This window comes from Haemorhous mexicanus, chromosome 1 (assembly GCF_027477595.1).
Source record: "Haemorhous mexicanus isolate bHaeMex1 chromosome 1, bHaeMex1.pri, whole genome shotgun sequence".
NCBI lineage: Eukaryota > Metazoa > Chordata > Aves > Passeriformes > Fringillidae > Haemorhous > Haemorhous mexicanus.
In genome coordinates, this window is record NC_082341.1 from 17283784 (window position 1) to 17308971 (window position 25188).

Here is a 25188-nt window from a genome sequence, read left to right on the forward strand (position 1 = left end):
TTCAGAGGGGCTCTCATCCTGCAGCAAGAAGACAGTGCAATTTAACAAATATTGTCTGATTGGTCTCTACTTTCCCTCACCATCTTTTATAAGTTAAGGAATAATCAATGACAATAAATATCTTACTTATCTTAGGAATTTTATATACATAGGATGTTTGGAAGACGTGTATTTCTTTTCACTACTTTTTCAGTGATAAAAAAGGAATAAAATCCTTATAGATGAAAAATAAAGAAATGCAGTAGGATGAAACTCAGCTTACAAAATAGTCAAAACACAAAAAGGCAGTAATATTCAAAAATCTGAAGATCAAAAATCAAATGTTCTGCATTCCCATATTAGCACTGATGCTTAGTACATTCATAATCTCAAACAGCAATGGACAAAAAAGTATTAAAGAAACACGAAAGATGATTTTGAGGTTAGCAAAGGCTAAGAAATTTCCAGGACACCAGTCCTTGATAGCCATCAGTTTACAGTACTGGCAAATGCAAACCAGAATAAAAAGGTCATACAAATTACTGAGATTTAAACAAAAGCATAGATAACCCAAAAGCAGTCATTCTTCGTTTGCAAAAAAGCATTTGCCTCTTAACAGAAGTCACCAACAAAAGTGACTGTATTTGAATGTCTAGTGTTATAAAAATGTGCTTAAAAATAAAGCTAAATTAGTTTTTTTCCATTAAGGTTATTACTATGATTCAGTACATTGTTTTGAATATAAAGATTCAGCAGCTATTGTCTCCAGTTTTTCTTCATGAGAGCTTTAATATGTTTCCAAGATAACTTTAATTTGTTATAGAAAAACAAATGACCTTTATTCTCTAGGCCAAATTAAACCTGCCTCTTTTGTAGGTATGATGAACTATGAAAAAAGCAGGAAAAACAGTTACTACAGTTGATAAAAGCTTTTTTTAAAGTAAGACAAGTTTTTTTCTATTAGTTAACTTTCTCAAAAAAACCAAAAAACCCTATTTTTTTTCAAAGAAAAAAATAACTGCAGTACGTAGGTATGAGCAGAATTTTCCTATATTAACTATTAAAAAAACCCTCTGCAAAATATTACCTGAGTAAACTGATAGGTAACTCAAGAACAGAGTCTGCACAGTTCGCAGGAAGCTGTGTCCTTTGCAATGACAGCAACGGTGTGTTTATCTAAGAGGAGTTTGGGTGATTTAATTTTTGACCAAAATTCTATCACAAGTCAAGATCACTAAGAAAACGATGAAGCTCATCAGACACAGGTTTCAGAAATATATCAGGATGCTTAAGTTTTGCTGGAAGAATCTGAAGCATGGGTACATGCTGTGATGCACCCCAAAACCCATTTCTGAAGATGATCCACCCTGAGCCCTGGCTGGAGCACATCTCAGTTCACATGCTTGGCACACCTCTCTGCAGAAGTCAAACTCTGGAGAAGGTAATTCACACACCTGGAGAACACTCTGCAATTTTAATAAATCAGTTTAGAGATAATTTTGCCTGTGGGACAGCTGTAAAATGGGGGTAATAGTCTTTGTATCACCTCACAAGATAAGCCTGTCAAATCCCTCACAGAATGGACCAGATGCTTTGAAACCAAAATGCTGTATATTTATCTAGTTGCATATGTCTAATTGTGCTTAATGCTACTAGAGACATTTTTCAGACATTGTACAAGCCTCTGGACATAGTGATAACAAATGAGGACTCTGAATGAAGCTGTGCTCTGTTTATGCCTGGGTTTGCTACAGCTTCTGCCCTCCACTCTGGGAAAGGCAACTCACAGCCAGACTGCCATGAGAATGGTGCAGCCTGGCTCCAGTCCCCACGCTCCTCCCTGCAAGGTTTTCTGTGCCTCCCAATGCACCCTGACCTTCCTTCTCTTGCCCCAGCCACAGTTTTTCAATCTCTCTCTTCTTTGCATCCATGCCCCTCTCTGCAACTTCCCCTTTTTTCCCACCATGTATATTTTTCTCATGTTCCACCAGCCAGCTAAAATTCTGGGCCTCACCTCTTCCCTTCCCAAACACAACAGGAAGAAGCACCAGCACAACTAATCAGCATTGCCTGACAGGATCATCTGACTATCTCTGTTCAGCAGAGAAAGATCCAAAAATTGCAGTCACAGATCTGAAAGAACTGGAAACTGATGTCATGCTACATCACCTGTCATATGCAAGACAAACCAAAAATCTCCCAGCTATTTTAATTTGACAGACAATATCATTCAGCCAACCATCTACCCCTTTTCATGTTTTAACTTTGGGGGAAGAAAAACAAAGCAAATAGAACTGACCCAGACGAATTTAAATGCTCAAGTTAAGACTGCTAACTAGGATGAAAGGAATTTTTGCAAAGGTTTTCTTCTTTGAAGAAAACATTGATAACCAAGATTAGCTCCTGCAAAACACAGACTCATTTAAATTTTTTGTCTTTAAAGCAATGCTGTAGCTAAGCAACCTGGCTCTTCCTTAAACTGAAAGCTGGTTTTCATAGCACCTTGTTTATCACTGAGAACTCCAACAAACCTCCACCTTATTTTATGTAACAGTGTCTGGGGGAGTGCCAGATTAGATCTGGTTTACTGTCATAAGGGGACTTTTCCCATGAATGCAGATGATGCAAAAGTTATTTTTAAAATAGCATCCAAAATGTTTTTTTGTGTCTACTGCATGCTCTTCAAATACCCTGAGCTGTTGGAGAGAACAGATACACCTGTCTGCTTCTGAATCCAAGACATGCTGGCTATGTTTTCTTCACCTGCATACTGAAGTGAGCCACTGCCCTTTCTGCCTTAGTTTCCCTCTTCAGCTCAGGATTTGATATAGCATTTAGTATTTGTTTTCAACCACTAATGATGTTGTTTTAAGACAAAATATATCCTGACATGCTCTCTGCTCTGGTTGGGTACTGCTTTTATCCTGTGTTGAATGCAATCTGTAGCTTCAAGAATGATTATTATTTCCAAATTAGAAGCTAACTATAGTCCATAAACCCATTCACTCAGACTGAATCATCAAACAGCTTTGATTTCAAATTCTTCTAATTCTGACTGCACTTTCCCTAATGGATAGGACAGAAAATACATGCAAGTAAAAAGCAAAATCAATGACACTGACTATGACCCAGTGGGTTATGACTTCAGATGCTAATCTCTTGCCACAGTTCCCCTCCCATAGACTGTGCACATTAATAGCCTTTTCCCAGTCTGACAAGGGCACTGAAAAGCACTTGCTTGAAAAACCTGGAAAGCACTGAGTTCCCCCACACCCCCTCCCAACCCAGTCCCACTACAATTCTATTTTTAACCAGTCCCCACCTCCCTCTTGCTCAGTTGCTTGTAACCTTGCATAGAGTATATTAAAATATGATGGACCAAAATGTTTTGCTAAACAATGGAAAAAAGATTTTGGCTGCACTGCTCATTTGTTTTCCCTTCTCAGCTGGTTTTGTGTTTGTGCACAATAAATAAACACACAGTAGGCCTATGCATCCTTCTACAAACATGGATATGCAGCCACTGTATACAGACAGCACTGCAGCTTTCTTGTTTACTCTGCTTCCCTCATTTCCTCCAGATATTTTTGCACGCTGTCATTTGTGGAATACTGTTGTAACCCAAAGGGATGTCAGCTGAGTCTGCCTCACACTGCAAGCTGTTAGCAGGCTCATTAAGGCCAGGGGAACAGTGTGGAGTCTGCTGCCACTGCTCCCAGACTGACGCTGCTGGCTGGAAGGACCCGGCCGAGCTCAAGGGGCCACACCAGCTGATTTCTTCAGATGCTCCTTAGCCTTGACATTATTGCTGGAGGCTCCACAAGGACTCTAAAGTTGTTACTAAAAGTGCCAGCAGCTGCTGTCAGCATTTATGGAGAAGAAATTTAATATAGTAAAAGTCTTCCAGGGTTTCAAACAGGGTAAAAGTGCATGTTTCCTTACTCCCATTACCAGCCTAGACCGTACACTGTACAGCACTGCCTGTACAGTGGAATTACTTTGCATTTGTTATTGGGTAGCTACACTTTTTCTGTTTGTAAATTTCAGACTTGTCTGCATCATTTTATGATCTATCCAATTTAATTATTTCTAACTCTGCAGATACTACCATAATTGTCATATTTGTTGCAGCCCCAGAGAATGCAAGTATCTTGCTCAATAGCTTTTGGGGAAGCCATCACCTATTTGGGAGTCAAGGTAGAAGGCAGGAAGCAGAATGAAGCTCTCTCTCACAAAAGCCACCTGGCCATCAGCCTCTTTTTGGCTGATCCAGTTATTAAAAAAAAGGAGAAAAGCATAACAACTGAAATAGACTTGAGCCATGGCTGCAATTTGGCTTTCCTGTGTTAAGTATCACCTAATTTCCTGCTTAATTAGGTTGAGCAGTGTCCAGTTACCCTGTGGTTTAAGAAGGGCACTCTTGTTCATCTAGGCTGCTATAAAATCAGGGATGTATGTGTACTGCCCACAAAAGAGAACAAATCAGAAAAAAATCCAGTACATATTAGAAATTTAAGTAGTTGAATTAAAAATGGGGAAATCAAAGTTCTCAGTGCTTGGTTTTTTTCTGTTTTTTGTACTTGAGGACACCATACATAAAGGAAGTCATTTAAGATCCACCAATCCTAAGGAATACCTAAATCTAAGGACAGATGGAAGTTTAAGGAAGATTAGTATGTCTCAGCATTTTGCATATTTGAATCATAATATTCCTAAATCACTCAACCTGACACCGTTTTTTTCCAAGCAAGGACTAACACTGTAACTATTCCATCACAATCAGGTTGTTCTTGATGACCTTCCAAAGACAAATCCCAGTGCCACAGTTAGCATCATCTCCTAGAACTGCTGTGCCAGACTATGTGGAGGAAACACAGTACTTCCAACAACAGTCTCTATTTTCTGGAAGAAGTTGGATCCCATCCATGCCTTCCCTTTTTTCTGTCTAGCACATACAGACCACTGGCTTACCATATGTTTCCATGCACCTCTATCTCCCTCATTTCAAATGATTTTTATTTAGAAAATAAACACTTCAGAACAGCACAGAAAGTAGGAGAATTTGTCTGCCACGTGTCCAGCAGATTTTAGCCACTATAAAGGCATTTTGATTAATCCATAACTTTGGTCTTTTCCTCCCTTTCTTGCATAAAGTCACTCTCTATTTTCATAGCATTAGGGAAGAAGGAAGCTGTATTTCCAAAATTTTAAAATAATCTTAAATATTGAGCTTTATGCCTTTGGTTTAATGGTATTGGTGGCCTGGCCACATGGTATGGGCTATGAAGTAAACACTTTCAGAGCCAAATCAGAAATTCACTATGGCAAAGGCTTATCAAGAACTCTGCACAGAGGCTATGCTGCAGTAAATACTCAAGTCACAAACAAAACTGAAGTGGTCAAGGAGGGTCTAACTAGAGCAGAACTGGAAATCCAGAGATCTCCCTTCTCTTCCTACTCTGCTGGAGACAGACTTTGTAAATGGGGGCAGAGCATTCAACCATCAGCAGGTATTTGTTTAACTGCTCCTAGGTAGATAAGAGAGAGCACAGGGAATATGATCTCATTAGCATTTATCAGCAAAACTGTGTGGAAAATATGGTTGCACAACTATGTAAGTTACCCTTATTCCACACAGTGGGTTCCAATGACACAAGTGTGGAAAGCAGCACATGGGGCCTTCTCCTGGACCTTCAGCTGTGGTAGTTTCTGCTCAGTAGCTGGTACAGTGCTGTGTTTTGGATTCTCTGTGAGATAGCAACAGCCAAAACACCGGTGTGCTAAGCAATGCCTGCATTCAGTCAAGCGCTTTCCAGCTTCCAATGCTCTGCACAAGAAGCAAGCAGAGCCAGGACAGCTGACCTGAGCTGGCCAAAGGGACATCCCACACCACGGAACATCCTGCCTGGTGGCACATATATAAGCTGGGAAGAGTTGGGCAGGGGGGTCACTTGCTGCTGGAGGACAGGACAGGTATGGGTCAGCAGGTGATATTGTGCATCACGGGTTGTTCTCAGGTTTAATTTTCCATTTTTCTCCCCATCATTATAGTAATAGCATATTTTATTATCATTATTACTACTATATCGCTTTGTTTCCATCATTAAACTGTTCTTATCTCAACCCACCAGCTTTATCTTTTTTCCCCAATTCTCCACCCCATGGCAGTGAGGGCAGGGGAAATGAAGGAATGACTGCATGGTACTTAGCTGCCAACTGGGACCAAGCCACAAGAGACCTAGGACTGGATTTTTTCCCTTTTATTCTTGGTTGCAGAGATGCAGTTTACAATCCCACCCCTCTGCTGACATGTTTTGCTCACAAGACATTAGGAGGAGGAGGAGCACTTACCAAAGTAATTTATCACATTTGGGATAACCAGAATGTATTAAAAAAACAAAGTTTAGCAGATCACATGGGAAACAGTATCTTCTTCTAGGAAGAAATGGGAGTGATTTAAAAAGTATTCCCTTCAAATCAGAAGTCAGAAAGTACTTGGCAGAGAAATAAACTTTTTTACTTGCAGAAATATTTAGTCCTAAATTAGTCTTTATCAATGACTTGATTTTGCATTTCAAGTTTATTTCATGAAAAAATCAAAGAGAAAAATACCAAAAAAAGATGTTTACAAAAATTCTGAGTTCTTCTTGCTCAAAAATGTTAGCAGCTGAATTCATCAAAACCAACTGTTTTTCTAAATGTAGACTTGGCTTTGATAAATTGGCATTTTACAGAAAATGAGGCAAACATCTCCTGACTTCTGGTAGACAAATGTCAATTTCCCCTACATTTTAATTGTCCTTTCCAAAAGTACAGAAGTGCACAAGGTACCTATTCTCACAGAAAACAAATAGGTGCCTTTGAAATCACCTTTACACAGAGAATTAAAAGGAAAAATCAAAATGTATTTTGTTTAAAAGTTTCATTGAATACATATGACAGGCCAGGCCAAATGATCTATGATTTCTGACAGATGGAACCAGACACAGACCTTCAGAAGAAAGGGGAAGCAGGAAGGAGCTGAGCACAAACATTTTAGTCAGCTCTGTCAAAATGTTGGCATTTCTACTAAGAAGGAATTACAGTATCCAATTCTGCCTGTTATTCTGTATCACTCTATCAAATGACCGTGTTTTTCTGAATAGTAACCATTAGCATTTCAGCTACTTCTACTACATTTTGCAAAGTTGTCCAAGCATAAGTGACACTGACACTAAAATCCAATTTTGATTTTGAGCATAAAATAATTGTTTGACTCGCAAAGCAGAACCTTATAAATTTTTTCATTGGTAATCTTTTTCCCTGTAACTGTTATCTCTTCACAATAACTTTGCTTCTGTTTCAACATCAATAGTTTTGAGATGCAGGCACTCCTGAAACTCATGCATTCCATAACACCTCACTCAGCCCCACAAACCACATTCAATGTCTGTAAAATACATAACATTTATACTACAGAACACTGCTCAGCGTAAGGATTGGTTACTGACTGAAGTGAGGTCCCTTAGGGACATACCTACCTCAGAATTGTTGAGATGACACCTGTGTGTCCCTGAGAACCATCCCTCGCTCGAACACTGGTCAATGTCCACCTTCTGCAGATTGATGTCGACTTTGACAACACCTCTGAAAGCAGAGAGGAAACAGCCTTGAACACAACTGCAGAAATAGGTTAAGCTTTTTTGTGATGCTGTAGCCTGAAAAGCAGAACTACATCTTTCTTCTAAATATGGAATTTGATAAAATGTCTAAAACCAGAAAAGTTTTGTGCTCCCAGAGCCATGGTCACAGAAACATCCTTATTTTAGACTTTACTGAGATATACTATGGACAAGAGCTCAGTAAATCTAACATATTAAGACTAGGGTGGCAGTTAAGAACAAGTTGTATGTTCAAACAATGCAATGCCCTTCATATTTTACTGTGCAGCAAAGACCCAAAATAAACACAGTGAAAGAGTTGCACTACTTTTTCTGAAGCTAGCAACCTTCCCAGGCAGTTCTGAGTGCAAGGTACCAGACACTGCACCTCACCCCATATCCAGCAAAAACTACACTCTGCCCTTTGCTCCGGGGAATCCTATTTGCCAAAACAACTGGCAAAAAGCCTTTTTTTGTACTCTCCCCAGAGACAACCAAGCCTCCAGAGACATTCAGGCCTCTTCTCTGCAGCTCAACATCCTCCTCCAGCAGGCATCCAAGCCCTCTCCCCACACCTCTGTCAGCTGGCCCTGCAATAAAACCTGATACAACATCAGAAAGCTGCACAAGCCACCAATAGACCACTGATGTCTGTGAAGGAAAAAAAAAGTTTCCTACACACATGTCCTCAAGGACCATCTAAATGGTGTAAGCCCTATACCAAGAAGTCTCTAGGTTTCATCAACAGCTTACCTCAAAAATTCTTTTGAAAGAAAAGCTAACAAGCCAATTTCAATGCTGACACTCTATTGTATAAAAAACTTGAAGATTATCAGAAGAAAAAAGGTACAAGACTGTAGTTCCATATCTTAAAAAAAAAAAACCCTTCAAAGATTTACATATTCCTCAGAATGACCTAGGACATTTATAGCATCATTTTGTCAGAGCATGTCATCTCTGACTGCTTTGCTGTGGTCCAGACTTGACAAAAATGTCAATATGCAATTTCTAGTTGCTAAATCATTACACAAACTCACTCATAGTGGATGAATGCTCTGTGCTAAATTCTTACATCTTGAATACCATTTCTGTCAAGTCGATCATTTCAGCCACTTGGGACAGATGTTTTCATTTCCACAGCCTGGACTTCCACAACTACAAACACCCTCATCTCCCTTCTTTCAGGCTGTGAACTAACAAGGGCATGGCCCAGCCTCTATCTCAGAAGCACCTCATTCACCTCAAAGTGTGTTCCCTCTTTTAATTAATGCTCATAACACAATAATAGCAACAAGATAGCTACGGAGCCATATATATGAGAAGATACATACAATCAAAATTAGAACATAAGAGTGAGCTTGATCAAAACCAGGACAATACTGTTCCCTCATATCTGACCCCAGTACAGCAAGAGTCCACAACAGCTGATTTTGGACATTCATCTTCAGGCATGCTATACAGTAAATGGAAAAACACAACTACATCGTGTAAGTGGTCAGAAAAATGCATGAGAAAATTACATAAAACAGACAGTAGGAAGTTAGACAGTACAGGAGCACTTAATCCACTCAGTCTCCTGACTAGAATCTAAACAATATAATGCTGGGCACATTTAGAAATTGCTTGAAATACTTAAGTGTTGGTTCTAGCAAGTTCAATTTAAAATAGCACACACCACACTTCAGGAATATTCTGATACACTTTTAGTTTTTGCCTTTGTACACTTGTTCTGAACAGTAGTTTCACCAGGGACTGTTCAAACCATGCTTCTATCCCAAGGAACTGTTTTTTCCATGTTCTGGGTGAGCAATAACCTCAAGAGGAAAAACTGTCATACTGCACAGATTTTCTCTTTAAAATGCTGATGTCAATGGATTACAAATTTAACCTGGCAAGAAGGTGCCTGATTCAGATGTCCATACCAGTAGAGACAACAGATCACTCATCTGGTCATGTGTAGATCCCACCAGGTATGTTTCTAACACTTTCTGGACCTTTATGAGCTAATACAAATATTAGTGTGTGGGCTGAGGACAGGACCTGTTCTGCAAATGAACACTCTCCCCATGGCTGCATACAGGCACAAAGCAGGCAGCAGGACCAGAACCAACACTACTCCTTGCTCTCCTAGTTCATGTTATACACCACTCACACTGGCAATGATATCAAGGATTAGCATCATCCTGACTACTCCAAAGAAATCACTTTATACAGTAGGAAAAGCAGTGATGATTCAACTTTAATAGAAACGCAACCCAATCACCTGAAGCACCTGATGGAAGAAGGTTTTATTTCCTTTACATGGAAAGGTTTTCCCTTGTGTACATTTTGTTTTTAACTAGTAGGAGAGGAAACCCACCTTTCCTTCCTCAAACATTTCTGCAAAGAGAAGTACAGATTTCAAATATAGGACAAACTAATCACTGCCTAAAGAGGAGAAAACACCTTTAAGAGTTTGCTGTGTGGTATCACGAGAAAGCCCTGTAGAAGCTGAGTGCCAATAAAAAAAGGATATAAATATTTTCCAAAGAAAACTTACCTAGAGATTACTTGTGAGAAAGACAACACACATAAGCCAGAGAAATTAGGGCCATTAAGTACACTGAGAAGGCATTTGAGTATGGCCTTGTACCAGAAGTGCTGCAATTTGGAGAATTCATGGCATGTTCCAATGGGACAAGCATCAGAAAGCAGGAGAGCATTCTAACATTCAGAGTCATGTACCAGAAAGAAAGGAATATACTTCTGGACTTCACACATCAGAACTGATTTAAGAACTTGCATCCTTTGAAAGCTCTTTAATACAATTACTTTGTTAAAAATATATGTGAAAATCAGATTCATACATCAACTATCACTGGAAGAAGCCTCTTGTGATGAATCCAATCAGCTCAAAGCAGGCTCTTAAACTGGGGGGTTTTTATACCTTCAGTAATGGAGACTTCACCATCTCTGGGAAATCCAATCTAGTGACTGAACAGTGTCCATAAAAAAGATTTCTGATGTTTAAATGAAATTTCTTGTATTTCAGTTTGTGCCTCTTGGGCTTTCCATCCTTTCATCTAATAAGGCTGAGAAAGGTCTGTCTCTCTCTCCTTTACATTTTTTCACCGGGTACTAACACACTAAAATGCCCCTGAAGCCTTTTCTTCTCCAGGCTGAATGGTACCAGCTTACTCAGTCCTTTTGTATGTCAGATGCTCCAACCTTTAACTATCTGTGTGGCCTTGCACTAGGTTTGCTTCAGTACATCCCTATCTCCTGTGCTGAGGAGCCCAGAAGTGGACACAGCACTCTTGATGGGGCCCCCCCACCAGGCTGGGTAAACAGGAAGGATCACTTCCTTCAACCATTGGCAAAACTTCCTCTCACCAACCAGGAGGCTGTTGGCTCTCTCTGCCACAAGCACACGTTGGTGATTCATGTCAGACCGGTGCCCACCAGGAGTACATCAAAAGTGACTGACCTCCAGATGACCACCAGCTATCTATACACAGAAGGCTGCTGAGTTGGTAAAACACAACATCCCCCTCAGAAGTCCATGCTGACTACTCCCAATCACATTCCTCCTCTTCATGTGTTCCAGAAGGGGTTTTCACAATTATTTGTTCCATCATCCTCCTGGGGACTGAGGTGAGACTGATCAGCCTATAGGTCTTGGACTTCCCAACATCTTGTGTCACAAAGTACACATTTCCATTCAGCAGCTTTCATTCCAAAGACCTTGGAAAAGATTTTTAAGGTCATTGTGTCCCAGCCATTAACCAAACACTGCCAAAGCCACCACTAAACCGTGTCCCTAAGTGCCACATCTAAATACCTCCAGGGATGGTTACTCAACCCTGGCAGCCTGTTCTGATGCGTGACAATCCTTTCAGTGAAGCGAGTTTACCTAATATCCAATGAAAAACTCCTCTGGCACAACTTGAAGACATTTCCTCTTGTCCTTTCACTTGGAAGAAGAGACCAACCCCCACCTCACCCCAGCCTCCTTTCAGACAGTCGTAGAGAGCAGTAAGGTCTCCCCTGAGCCTCCTCTTCTCTGGACTAAACTGCCCCGGCTCCTTCCTCATAGGACTCGTGCTCCAGACCCTTCACCAGCTCCACTGACCTTCTCTGGACTTGCTCCAGTCCTTTTAATATCTTTCCTAAAATGAGGGGCCCAAAACTGAACACAGGATTTGAGGTACAGCCTCACCAGTGATGAGTACAGAGGAATGAATACCTCCCTGGTCCTGCTGGCCACACTATTGCTGATGCAAGATACTCATGATCACAGCTACGCTCAGACAGAGTCTCATATTCCTCCCAGGTTATCTGGCTCTCTTCCACCTGCACTTTCAATTTATGCATAATTTTTGTCAGGATCACAGTTAAGCTATCCAAGCTCAAAAATATTTTCATAATACTTCTTCCAGAAATACTACAAAATTCTTTCATTTCAAACTAAACACATGTTCCTTTTGCTTCTCTTGTACTAAAGCTTTTCTTTGTCTTTCACAAAACCCAATCTTCATGAACTCAATGCAAACTTTTTTACCTACACTCTTCTCCCATCTGCAGCTCTTCTGTAGCACAACCTGAACATTTGACATGGCTAAGTTGTTCTGGTTTTCCCTTTTCTCAGAGCTTTATGAGTTTCTGGGGTGAAAATCACAGCAAGAAGAAACAGGACAGTGCAGGAGCAGGAAAGCAATCTCTCCTAACAGTTACAAACTGCCACAGGATTTCAACTGTTGCCCCCCATGGTACATATACTTCTTTTTTCACTAGACCTCTGCAATACATGTTGCATAGTAACAACACAGTTCTGAAGTAGTACCAGGGTCTGAAACTACCTGAGGATATGGTGCTTTCAAAAGCAAAGCTTCATTAAGTGTATATGTGGCATTTATAAAAGATGTCATGATGGTACAAGACTTCTATGAGGTCATTTGAGATCCATTTTAAAACACCATCTCAGACTCGTACCCCACTGCTATTACACAGAGCACACCAATATGTACACGATCGATTTCTGAAATTCATCTGTGATTAATACAGTAGCTGGCACAGCCAGTTTAGCCACCCACATTTTCAGTTATTTTTGATTCAGCATTCAGAAAATGGAACATATGAAAGAACACATCCTCCTAGAATGTATAAGGACCTGTGTTATATTTATCGAACTAATTGGGAATAATTGCAGCGTTGCTATCTTGGTGTAAGTAATCAAGACAAATATCAAGGGTGTAAGAGTAGACTCAGCTTGTCAGAGTAACACATTCATCCACACTGGCAATGCTGCCTGGCTGAACACAAGCCACAGCCATAAGTTAATAACAATATTACTGGTAATTGTGGACCATCTGGCTAGTAAGTATATTTTGTTAATCTCCTTGAAACAATAGATATTTGTTTCCTGACACAATTTACAGTCCTTACAAACACAAAAGAGATGTCTAAGGATTGCATGTCTATGTTAAACATGCAGTTAAGAAAGAATTAGTTGAATTATATATAAGATAAGCACTGAAGAATGATGTCATCAAGGATTTTCTGTCAGGTCAGAGGTTTGATTTAAGAGGCTTTAATGCCTGTCTGTATTTCCAGTAGTACTGTTTGTTGGCATGCTGCTTGCCTTGAAATCTGTGCCAGAAATTGATTTAAGCTTATTTTCTCAAACTACTAGCTATCTTGATAGTTTCAGTAGTTATAATATTTCATTGTAACAACATGTTGTAAAACCTATCCACAGAATATTTTTTTTGCCTCCACTGTTACATCATTAAAAAAAAAAAAAAAATCAGGGCGAACGTGTTCATTTTCTCCCAGTCACCTTAAACCAGAATTGTACAAAATAATAGCCTGCCAACACTTAAATGGTGATAAACAGTATCCTTGTGCTCTAGATCTTTAAAAGCTTTTTTTGGCACAGAGGTCATCACAAGTCAGAAAAACGCACAGTTTGCCCTTTAAGCTTGTACACTTTTGTGCCCATAAGCATTGTGAGCACTTTTTAGTTATTTAAAGTATAAGGGATGGTTATCACACACTGAAGTGAGCATCATCACCCACATCTAAACAGCTGCTTAGATACTTGCTGTCATATTCATTCAGCCCTCCATGCTGTCCTTCATAAGTCCTCTTTACCAGAAAACAAGGAGATAAGAAAAACAAGTTCTCCACAGCCATCAGAAATCTGCAAATGCCCACTCCTATAGACAAATACACACTGTATTTTGCACAGCCAATGTTTTCAGGGCAGTTGCCTTTTCTGACCACTCTCATTTTGGATGTTGCCACTTTCAAGAATATTAATCTTCAAATACTGCATACTACCTGACACCTGAGGCTCCTCCCATGTACCATCAACTCACCACCCAAAAATAACCCTGGTGTCAAATTCACAAATGAATTTCAGCCATAAGTCTTGCTGACAAACAGCAGCTTCTGCAGGTTCAGCCTTTGAAAGTTAAGATTTAGGGTTCTGCATCACTTGGACATTGTTAAAGTTGTTACTGTGCACAAGCAGCCAGACTCACAAAAGGCTGCTGGGACATGAGACACGACTGTGGCCTGGTCACAGGGTCACCACCAACTCCTTACCAATAGGACAGACACTTCCCTAATTCCTCAGCCATAGTATGACTGCTGCTTTTCAACACAAATTTTCACAGGAGAACCAGCTTCCACTTAAAATGAACTGAACAGTAAGGTACAGCAGTGTGGGTACATAAATTAGGATTCACCTGCAAAGAAAGTCTCTCAAAGCCATTTGAAACAGTACTTCAAGGGCAGAATACTTAAAGCTGAATCCTATTGTCTGAAGAATTATTTCAAATTTAAATCTACCTTCATATTTATGGCACGCAGTGCTGCCTCACTGGGGATACCCCCGCAGTTTAGTCAGAGATTTTCTTAGATCTCTGAGGAGTGGGGATGGTTTGAGCTTGGTGGTTTGTTGTTTTTTTTTTTTTTTTTCCATTGAGGATGCTCAAGTTGCTGCTACCATCTTAACTCTGTCCCAAAGCATCACCTTGTATAGGAATGCCATGTGTCAGTGATGGTAAAGTACCACTCACATTAGATTATTTCTATGAAATGAGGTCTTGGAGCCAAATTCAGGTTCCTTTTTTTAAACGTTTCCATTACCCATCCATGGGGGCAAACAGGCAGGTGGAAAGAAAGGGTCCCAAGGAACAGAGCATGACAGAAGAAACTACATGAGGAACACAAAGAGCTTTTGCAATAGAAGAATCCTAGGTCTCAGCCTAACTATACTAAATCCTGTGACCCCGAAAATTTACTTAAAGGTAACAAGGTCATTTTAAAACTCAGAAGAAAGTGGAAGCCAACCTCAAAAAAAAAAAAAAAAAAAAAAAAAAGAAATTGAAAGGCATGAACCTGGGCAAGGAGGAACATACAAGCTACAAGAATGTAAGACAAAACCAAGATATCAAGATATTTTTAGAAACCACATGTTAGAAGGATAGGCTCTACTAAAAACATTTCAAATACCTCAGAAAGTAGAAGGCTGAAGTAGAATCGCTAACACAATACACAACCAAGATACAAAAATTGCTCAGAGCAGAGACAGCTTTTGACAAAAATGAATTATTTTCATCAGTCTTGAAAGAATCAATGAAACAAACAGCTTTCACATTCAGGGAAGTTAACAAGTTGGACTTCACAAATGAGTGGCCATGACAAAGTCTGCAAGTGATAAAAATGCTTAATATAACCCACAACTAAACCTGGCTGAGGCAGAAAAGATGCAATAAAACACGTTGGAAAGTATTCATTCAAGAATATGGGGTCTGCCAATGAATTTAGATTCATGAAGTGCATTTAAAACTAGGAAACTACAGAACCCACAATAGATGGCTACAATGGAATACATAAATATATTATAGAATACAAAGCTAAACTACATTGCAGAAGACAAAAATGTGTTAAAACATGGATAAGAATTATGAAGGTCAGTTTAATATATACTTACTATCCAGTCCTTCAGATAAGGTCTGAAAGAAAACAATTTCTTTTTGTTGCTTATCATTGGTAAATTGGACATAACCAGGAGAGAAGAACTTGACATTTTTCCTTCAGTACCTGCCAGAAGCTGCTTTTGGAGCAAGGGCCATGGAAACCTTTTATTTGACCTAACACAACAATACATTTTTTCTTACATTTAGGAACATTTCTGTCTCAGCCCACACTCACAAATAGAATAGATGACAGTCCTGGAGCTGAAACCCAGATAGTAAGGACTGCCACATGTCCATCCCCTTCAAAAGAGCTTTGATATCCTACTGTGCTGGAAGTCTGGCCCAAGGGTGATGGGAGTGGAAAACACAGGAGTTGGAAACAGAAGTTTGACCCAAAAAACCAAAAATTGCTTTTATTGCAACTTAGCATGTGCTACGTAATTGTGGACATGAATGCAATATGTGTTTTAATCCTCTCATGGCCATATTTAACTTCTTTCTTCAAAGATCCATTTCTGTTTCTCCAATATTGAAGAAAGCTGAATCATGGTTCTGAAAGAGAAATCCATATTTATTGCTCCCTTCCTATGTTTCATCAAGATCCAGTTTTCTATCCCTCTCCATGACCTCATATGAAAAATGCTGGCAGGGACATAACTAATTGCCTAAAAAATACTTAAAATATCCTGAGGGTTTCCACAAACAGCCTATTAAGAGACTTTTTTGTTTTAACTTCTTTTCAGGAACACAAATCCAAGACTTTCAGAAATTCTAGAAAATAAATTATTCCTTTTCATTTTTGAAACCTGTTCTAAATCCACCCACACCTTCAATCAAGGGCCAAGACATGTTATAAAAAATGTCAACCTCACAATTTAAAAATATTTTCTGCATTATACAACTAACATCATATCACAATGGCACAAAAAATTTAAGTCTCCTTAAACAATTAAAATTAATTTTCTCTTAGTTCAGTACTCAGACTGAAGAGAGATGAGAGAAAACTAAAAAAAGGGGTAAAGGAATAAATTAAACCACATCTAAAATAAAAAAAATTACCCATTTTTAAAATTATTTTTTTCATGTCTACATTTGTTTGGGGTTTTTTACCAAGCAATTTAATAGCTCTGAAATATTTAGCAGAATAATAAATCATATAATACATAACCCCTAAGAAATTACTTATTTGTCATAAATACTTCTACCTCCATTATTTAATCTGCTTTTAGTAATGTTTCTTTAACTAAGAGTCCCATCATAGTCTAACACTGGAGTGGTCCAAGTAATTGTTAATGGTACAGTAGAATTCACTACATTACACTGCCTTTAGGGAAGAACAGCTCAATTTAACTGCGCACTAAAGATTATCTTTGCATCAAGGGATATCTTTCCAATACCTGAGAGAAGCAGCAAACCTCTGGAAGGCAGAAAATATTAAGATATAGCACAATCTGGCCAAACTTCAGAATAAAGTTACCTGCAAATGATCCAGAACAAGACTTCATTCAAAATAAAATTAAATTAAAAAACAAAATCCAAAAGAAACAAAAACAAAACAACCCCCATCTTCAACTTATTCAACTTGCTGATTCAGTACCTTTCTGCCAAAACAGACATCATTCCACTGGATTCTCCCTAAAAACCTTTAAAAAACATAATAAATGCTGTGCTGGATTTGGCACAAAACCAGCTGGAATATAGTGGGAGGGGGAAAGAAAGCCACTGCTTCATATCCTGAAGACAATCTGACCTCCACACTGAGAAATCGTGCAAGACCAATGACCAGCTCCCAAAATGTAGATGTATTTCAACACAACATTAAAGAAAATGAGAACAGCACACAAGGGAACATTTTGAACTGCAAAAGCAGCAACTCATTCATCAGAGTTTGGGGATAATTGATGTCATTGCACAAGCCTGAAACAGTGCACATGAATCTGACTAACCATGCTCAGGAAATACTGGAACAGGACTCGAGAAGAAGGACCATGGCAACAGAGAGCTTATGACAGAGACTAAGAAAGCCAGTTTGTGTAGTCTAGTAAACAAAGGTGGTGAAGGGGCCACTGCCTATAAATAAATCAGGACAGTAAACACCAGCTAAGGGTGCTAAGTCAGATGGAAGACAGTTCTGGACCAGCACAAATGCGTGAGAACTGACTGCAAGTGAATAAATTCAGATCAGAAATCAGGAGAAGTTATCCAACCCTTAGATCCAGCATGCCACTGAACTGAAGAGTCAAGAGGGAAACCCACCCACTTAAAGATGGAGATTTGTCAACTGATGACATTAAGTGGGCTTGTGACAGCAGAAGACTGACTCAGTGACCCAGGAGGACTTTTTTTTGACTTGTTTGTTCCTATTAACTGACTATTTAGTCATCTTTCTTCTAGATGAAGACATGACCTTTCCCACTTGTCTCCTGGACTGCTAAAGCAACAAAGACCTCTAATTTCTTTTTCCAGGCACCAAAAAAATATCTTTAGAAAAGGAATAGTATTTACAACATGCAACCTCTCACACTTTTCCACTTTCTCAGCAGGGCTACAAGGAGGACAGCTGGGTCATCACGTGCCATAAAATATGGTTCATTCTGACCATGTGATAGGCAGTAGCAGAGGAGGGGCACAGAAGACCTGTGACAGATTCACCTGTGTTCTACCCCCTGCAGCACTACAGTAGTGGAATGACTGGGAACATTCAGCCATGAATTTCAGCTGCAAATGGCATCAGTTTAGACAGGAGGGATGGGTAACATCAAGTGATTACTTTGAGTCTCTGTGGATCCTGATTTCTGAACAAGAGCCTACACTGCACCTTATAGGCAGTAATGTTCTCTCCATGCATTTTGGGTGGAAAGACCAGCAAATGGAGACAACACAATATGAGCAAGCACTGCTAAGAAGTTGCAGAAAGCCAGCACTGCTAGCTTGGCATTGTAGTAGGCTAATGTGGCCCTGAACAGCTTCTGGTACACTTCTCAGTTCAATCAAGTTGCCTTTGATTTCTCCACTTCATCTCAGTATCTATCTACAGTGTTGGTCATGGCAAGACAACCACATTCTCTCCTTGGCCTTCACTTGGGGCAGTTTGGCAGTAATCTCTTGGGAAGGGGAGAGGTGAAACTGAAGACAGATGAGCTGTTTGCAGGAGCCCCCTGGCCTGTAACACTCCCATCCTCAGACCAAAAGCACTGTAACTCTTCACAATGTTAAGAAGAAAGCTTGCTGCTTTGTGCTGTACTTTGGGAACATCACTGACAGCAGCACTGCAGCAGCAGCATGCACTGAACACAACCAGTAGTAGTTACCAGTATTGCCTTCATTATTCAGTATCAGGATTGCCCTCAAACTCTTCCCATTGCCAGGCCACATGAAAAAACCCATCTGTTACTGCCACAGAAGAGATACCAAGAAGGAGAAATGGGCTTTTCCTTCTGTAATAGGAAAGAAATCTCTTTCATGGATATAGCATGCTTCTGGAATGTATTTCACCCTAATGCACCATGCCTTAAACCTAATGTGAGCAAAGAAAGTACAAAAACTGCCAGAATAATATTACAGAGGCGGACACTAAATTACCATTAATGATATCACACCAGACTACTAAATGGGAGGAGCACAGTAACTGATTCACTAAAGTGTTTCTGACAGATAATTCAAAGACACATTTTTGGGAGAACCAACACAGCTGCCCCAAAAGATGGAGGTTAACAAACACTGTTTTTTCATATGGGCCTTAAATAAGAATTTGAAGTCAAAATATTGTGTCACTCAAAGACTGACAGTGAGAGGAAGTAAAGCTTACTTCAAGAGGCATCTCATAGTAATTCACACAACTAATTTTCCAGTAACCACACTAGATATTACATTCTTCTATTATGTGCTCATGCTTTAAGTAATTTTTTCCTCTGAAAAATTCACATTGAGGCTGTGTACCTATTAAGTAATGAAAACATTGTGTAAATATTGAGACAGACTACAAGTCTTGGAAGCATATTTTGTATCTACCATTTTCCATGTAGCTGAGAAGTTACTTTCTCAATATCCCAAGTCACAACCTTATGTTAAAGCCCATCTTTCATCTAGCATACCTGAAATCAGGAACACAGGAACTATCCTTCAGCCTTGCCAAAATGTGTATGTATTTATAATTTTACTATAATTATTACTATTTTACCTGCTTCTTTAATACTTTGGCAAAAAACATAACCCATTGTTTAGAAATGCTTACAAACTCATCTCTGTTGACACAAGTCTTTCTTAGTTTTGTCCTAACTGTTCAGTATAACAGCAACACAACACTTTGAACTTGCACAGCACACTCCATCTCATGATCTTCTAAATAAGAAGTGGTTCTCCAAGGTTAGATGAGCTCAGTGAATGCCCCTTGAAGTGTCAGAGCTATAACAGGTTATTCTGTTTCTTTAACGGAAGCGTCCCCCACGTGGCAAGCAGAGGCTGGGAAGATGAGGCAGGGAGGGAAGGCAGTGCTCTGTACTGCATCCAGGAGGACATCTACTGGTTGCCGTGGCTGGCCAGGGTTACCCCAAAACAGACCGGGTGCCTTCTGCACGCCAAAGCTACCACAGCAGAAACCTACACCACCGAGAGGCTTCCTGGCATCACAGAATCTTGGCACAGAGCTGGGATTGGAGCTTTAGACTCTTTTCCTTAAAACATGGCTTTATTTCCTCTTCAATCAAGTCAATATTGAAGCTTCTTTGAGTTAAACTTTATATCAAAATTTATACTCTCGGAGAGCTGGTTTGTGGCTGCCACCACACCTCCAGCCTAGTGGTTCTGCCAAACTCTATCCCCAACAAGAGAATATCAGCCTACATTAACATTCATCCACATCCCAAAGTTCATCAAATTTCAATTGCATGAACATTGCATTTCAATGATCTCTGACAAGCTTCCTGGCTTCTCTGGACTCCCTAGGGTCCAGAAGAGCTCCACAGTAGACCTATTCCTGGGCTTTGGTCTCAAGAGAAGTTCAGCAACAAACAGCCTACAGCTGAGCTCATTTTACCTTAACCCTATCATCCCCATAAGTGTGAAAATTTCCGGGCAAAAAGTAATTCAACAGAGAAACAAGCAGCCATTATCCATTCAACAAATTTTGCATTTTTTCAGGGATTTATTACTGCACTCACATCTCTTTGATCACACTGGATTTCAGACTAAGCCAAGAGAAAGAGCATTTGCAGACGCGATTGCCTTGGCACCTGCATGTGACAAAATCTCTTTGGTGTCTGCTACCTTCTTATCAATCTTCACCTGCTACTAATTCATAGCACAAAAGAAATCCTGTGCTCCCCTCTCAATCTTCACCTGCTACTAATTCATAGCACAAAAGAAATCCTGTGCTCCCCTCTCATCCTGAGAAATACCAGGAGGAGATATGTTTGCAGAGAGAACAGGAGAATGTGCACTTCTGGGCAGTGCACATTCCCCACTGGACAGAGCTACCTGTGAACCCCTCACAGGAATGCCAGGGGAAAAACTGGCATCTCACACTCCGCAGATTGCTCTCATTCTTTGAGTAAATCTCTATTTGGTGTCAAAATACAAAGACACAAGAAAGAGCCTTTTCTATCTTCCTCTCTGTTAGTTGAAGTTCAGTGGCAAAGTACATAAAAGCAACAAAAAGTATATTAAGCAATAAAAAATAAGCAAACCTTTACATATGTCAGGTATCAAATATAAAGCTGGAGGTGCAAAAGAAAAGCTCTCCTACTGCCACTTCAGCTTATAGCCACATGAACTATGACAGAACAGCAGTCACCAGCACTGATTTACCTACAAGTCTACTACCACTGACCAGGCTCGAGCACCCCACAGTGGATGCGCTCTGGAGACCAGAAACAGCAGTTTACCAGCGCTAGTAATGTCATTAATACTGGAAATATTATTTCCCAGCAGGTTAAAAGCATGGCTGGGATCCAGCTAGGTTCAATTTTGCAGTATAGTAAGAAAAAACAACTCAGTGAACATTTTCCTCTTGCAGACACAATAAGCTTCAATTGGCAGCTGCTGCTCGCCTCTCCCCACATGCACACCAGGAACGTAACCCACATGCACGCCTGCTCCAATGGGAGCAGGTAAAGCAAACGCTGTCTTACAGACGGAAACGACTGCGATTCTTTTAAGGAGCAACAGCTCCCGAAGGCACGAAGGTACCGCTCAACAGGAAGGCCTGAGGTTGCTCTGCGGTGTGACAGAGCAGCCCGTGTGGCTGAGGTTGATCAGGACACCCAGAGACCATAATGCCCTTCCCTAGGAGGGGGGCAGAACCAAACCCCCATCCTCCTTCCCCTTCTCCACAGAAAGTAAAGGGAACACTCCTCTTACCTGAACTCGGGAAGGAGGTTTGGCCGCAGCCCATAAAAAGCCGCCGAGAGAGTCACTAGCCAGCCGGGTTTGTAATTCCCATTCTCACACTCCAGGTATGGTGAGGACCACCGGATGTGGTTCTTATCAGCAGTGAAGCTCTCCCGCCTCTTCCAACTGTTTTCCAAAGTTTTGGGGCCCGTGTTTAAGACCTTCCTGTGCAGATGCGGCCTCCACTTGCGCTTCAAGCTGTGGAACCACTCTGTTTCCACAGAGGCGTTGGCCAGGCGGTGAGCCGTGGATGACAAGTCCTGCAGGAGGACCTGGCTCTCGTGCCTGCTGGCCTGGAGGAAAACCTGGGGAGTGGAGGAGAAAGGCTCCGTGCTGAAAGTGATAGCGGCCCTGGAGATGTTGGGGTCCTCCTCCAGCAGGCTCCTGATCAAGGCGCGGTACCACTCCAGGTCCTCCTGCAAGTTCTGCTCCCGCGACTTATTGCTCTGGAGGATCATGTTGAGTAAGTTGGTGGCGTGGGTAAGGGTGCCCAGGGCGCCGTGCAGGGAGGGGTGCGAGGTGAAGCGCGACTTGCCGGCGAGGCTGGCCAGCTCGTACCGCCCGGAGCAGTTGGCTCTCCGCAACTCCCGGGAGTCGCCCGTGTAGAGGAACGAGGCCACGTCCTGGGGCACCTCCTCGGCGAGCCGCTGCGCCAAGATGGTGCTCTCTGTAGAGCGGCTCCGCGGAGCCGGCAGAGGCTCCCGGCTCTTGATGTGGTTGTAAATAGGCTGCTTCCCTCCGAGCGCCCGCTCCCGGCCGCGCACTGCCTGCCCTTGGTTGCCGGCAGCCCCCAGCCCGCGCTGGGCGAGGAGCAAGAAGAGAAGGAGCCGGAGCAAAGCCATGTCCCCCGGTGCTGCCGGTCGCGCCGGCACGGCGAGGCGGCTGAAGAGGAGCTTCACGAAGTCGGCCGCGGCGCAGGGGTGCGAACGCGCAGAGGCGGCCGAGCGGCAGCGGGGCGGAACGCGACCCCCGGCCCGCGAGTCACCTGTGGCGGTGCCGCCCACAACCTCCCCAGCGCGGGGCTCCGCACAGCCCCACCGCCGGCGCGGAGCGGCGCGCAGCCCCTCCGGCGACAGCAGAGCCGAGCCCTCCTGCGCCTCCTCCCGCCGCGGCCACCGCGCTCACTGAGCTCCTGCCCGGCGCAGCGCGCAGGGGCGGCGGCGCCCGCGCCCGGCGCAGCGGCGGGTCCCCCCGCGGCGCCCCGCCGCCGCCCGCGTTCCGCCGCTCCGCATCCTTCGAGCGCCGCTGCCGGAGAGGGGGGCCCGTGGCGCGGGACTGCCACTTGCTGCGGGGATCGGCGGGCGGGGCTGCTGCCTGGGAGCCAGCGGACAGGCGCCCGCCTCCGCCAGCGCTAGGCTCTGCGAGCGAGGGCGCCCGGCCGTGGGAGGACGGACAGTCACCGGGCGGCTCCGCCACGGGCAGCCCCACACCGCGCAGCGCTCCTCATCACCGGCCCTTATAGGTGTACGCCAGGCAGCGGCCGCCCTATGTGGCCGCCTCGCCTGTCAGTCAGCCGGCAGCCACTCACGGGGCAGGAGGACGGTGCCGTGCGATGCCGGGGGAGGCGGCGCTGCTGCCGCGGAGAGGCGTCGAGGCACCTGGCTTCACCTGCAGCCGGCTCAGCTTGGGACGAAGGCGGGGCAGGCGCCCGCCCCGGTGGGAGCCGCTCCGCTTTCCCGGGGCTCGGGAGTGCGGGCGGGAATCCGCGGGGGCTCCGCCGGGCCCGGGGGTCGCCCGCGGCGTGTGGCAGCGACACCTGGTGGTCGGGCCTGGGGCGGCGCCGCTGCGCCGGGGGCGAGCGGCGGGACCCGCGGGGCGAGCGTAGGAGGGGGGACAAGGTGCCCTGAATACCCGCCTCCGTGTGTCCCCTCCGCTGCGGGGAGCAGGAGAAGCCCGGCGCTGCGGGGGAGGGCAGTTCCAGCCAGATCCGCAGCGTGGGCTGATGCCTGTCAGAGCTGCGTGCCGCTGTGGGGAAGGCGCTCCCGCTTCCAGCGTTTCTCGGGTGGGTGGAGGGGGCGCAGGCTGATCCTCGGCTGCCCGCGGGACGCGTGGGGCCAGCCGGGCTGCCCAGGAGGGAGGCGTTTGGCGAAGGGAACGACGTTTGTGTGGGAATGGGCAACTGCGCCTTCGGGATCTCCGGGCCCGTCGCCCGCGGGCGCCTCGCCCGGGCTGCCCCACTCGCCCTGGTTGCCCCACGTGCCCCGGGCGCGGAGTGCATCCCGCCGGAGCGGGCGCTGAGCCACCTTCCCTCTCCCTGCAGCTACGATGGCTGGCTGGTTGTATTTCTGTAACCATGATCTTTTTTTCCCTTCGTGTTTTAACTCCAAGGTGCTAATTCCTACTGCTCTTTTCAAAACTAAATCCTTAATCCAGTGGCTTTTAACACTGACCTTCAGAGCACCTGTGTGGAGCTGAAGCAGCACAGGCTGATCACTCAGCTTTCCTCCTGCTCTGTGGAAACCCCCTTGGAATAATACAAATGCTTAGAAGACATAGTTAGGATTTTCCAGATAAGCCATCATGTTTAGTAATAAGAATTGAGTTTAGTAAAACATTTTAATGTGTGTTTAACTTTGTACATTTTCTTTGGCAGAATTATGCACCTGCTCAATATCTTGCCAATGGATGAGGGATTTGTGACAGGAGACAGCAAAGGGTGAGTTTTGGAGGAGGTGGTCCATGGCAAAATCTCCTAACTACATTCCATTCCCATTTAATATAAAATTCCCTTTTGGAATTCAAAAGTGCAGATGAAAAGAGTAGTAAAAGAGGACCTTTTTTTTTCTCCCCCCCCCCACGTGCATGCACATCCTAGGAGCAGATTTCAGTTATGCAGAATATATTATCTAATTTTAAACCACTGACAAGTTATATCTGCTCCTTAAAGCATAATCTTATTTTAGAATTATTTGAAATGACACTTGACAGAATAGTCACTCTGAGATAGCTAAATGTAAATTACATTTGCAGTCCATATATCCTAGTGATGATATGCACTTTGTTTTTACCTATGGACACCTTTAATAATTATAATATTGTTGGTTAAGAGGGAAAGTTATAAATTATTTTTGTCTCTTGCTGCATGCAGTTGAAGAGGATATTCAACATGTAAGAATAATTTACTTGTACTGAGCTTTCCCTCAAGTAAATAGTTTGTGAGATTATTTAGAAACTGCTTATACTGAGAAGCTCAGAAGCTGGCATTTACAGTTTAG

The 25188-nt window shown here is 42.8% G+C and overlaps 1 protein-coding gene across 1 annotated transcript in view; it reads right to left on the minus strand.

Moving 5' to 3' along the window:
* Positions 1 to 23092, minus strand: part of GPR158 (G protein-coupled receptor 158) — a 184804-nt gene extending 161712 nt beyond the window's left edge. Inside the window, exons 1-2 of the mRNA XM_059841506.1 lie at positions 21944 to 23092; positions 7500 to 7605 (exon numbers count right to left, since the gene is read on the minus strand). Coding sequence (XP_059697489.1) covers positions 7500 to 7605; positions 21944 to 22815 — 978 coding nt within the window. The 5' untranslated portion in view covers positions 22816 to 23092. The remainder of the gene's footprint in view (positions 1 to 7499; positions 7606 to 21943) is intronic.
* Positions 23093 to 25188: the final 2096 nt, after the last annotated feature.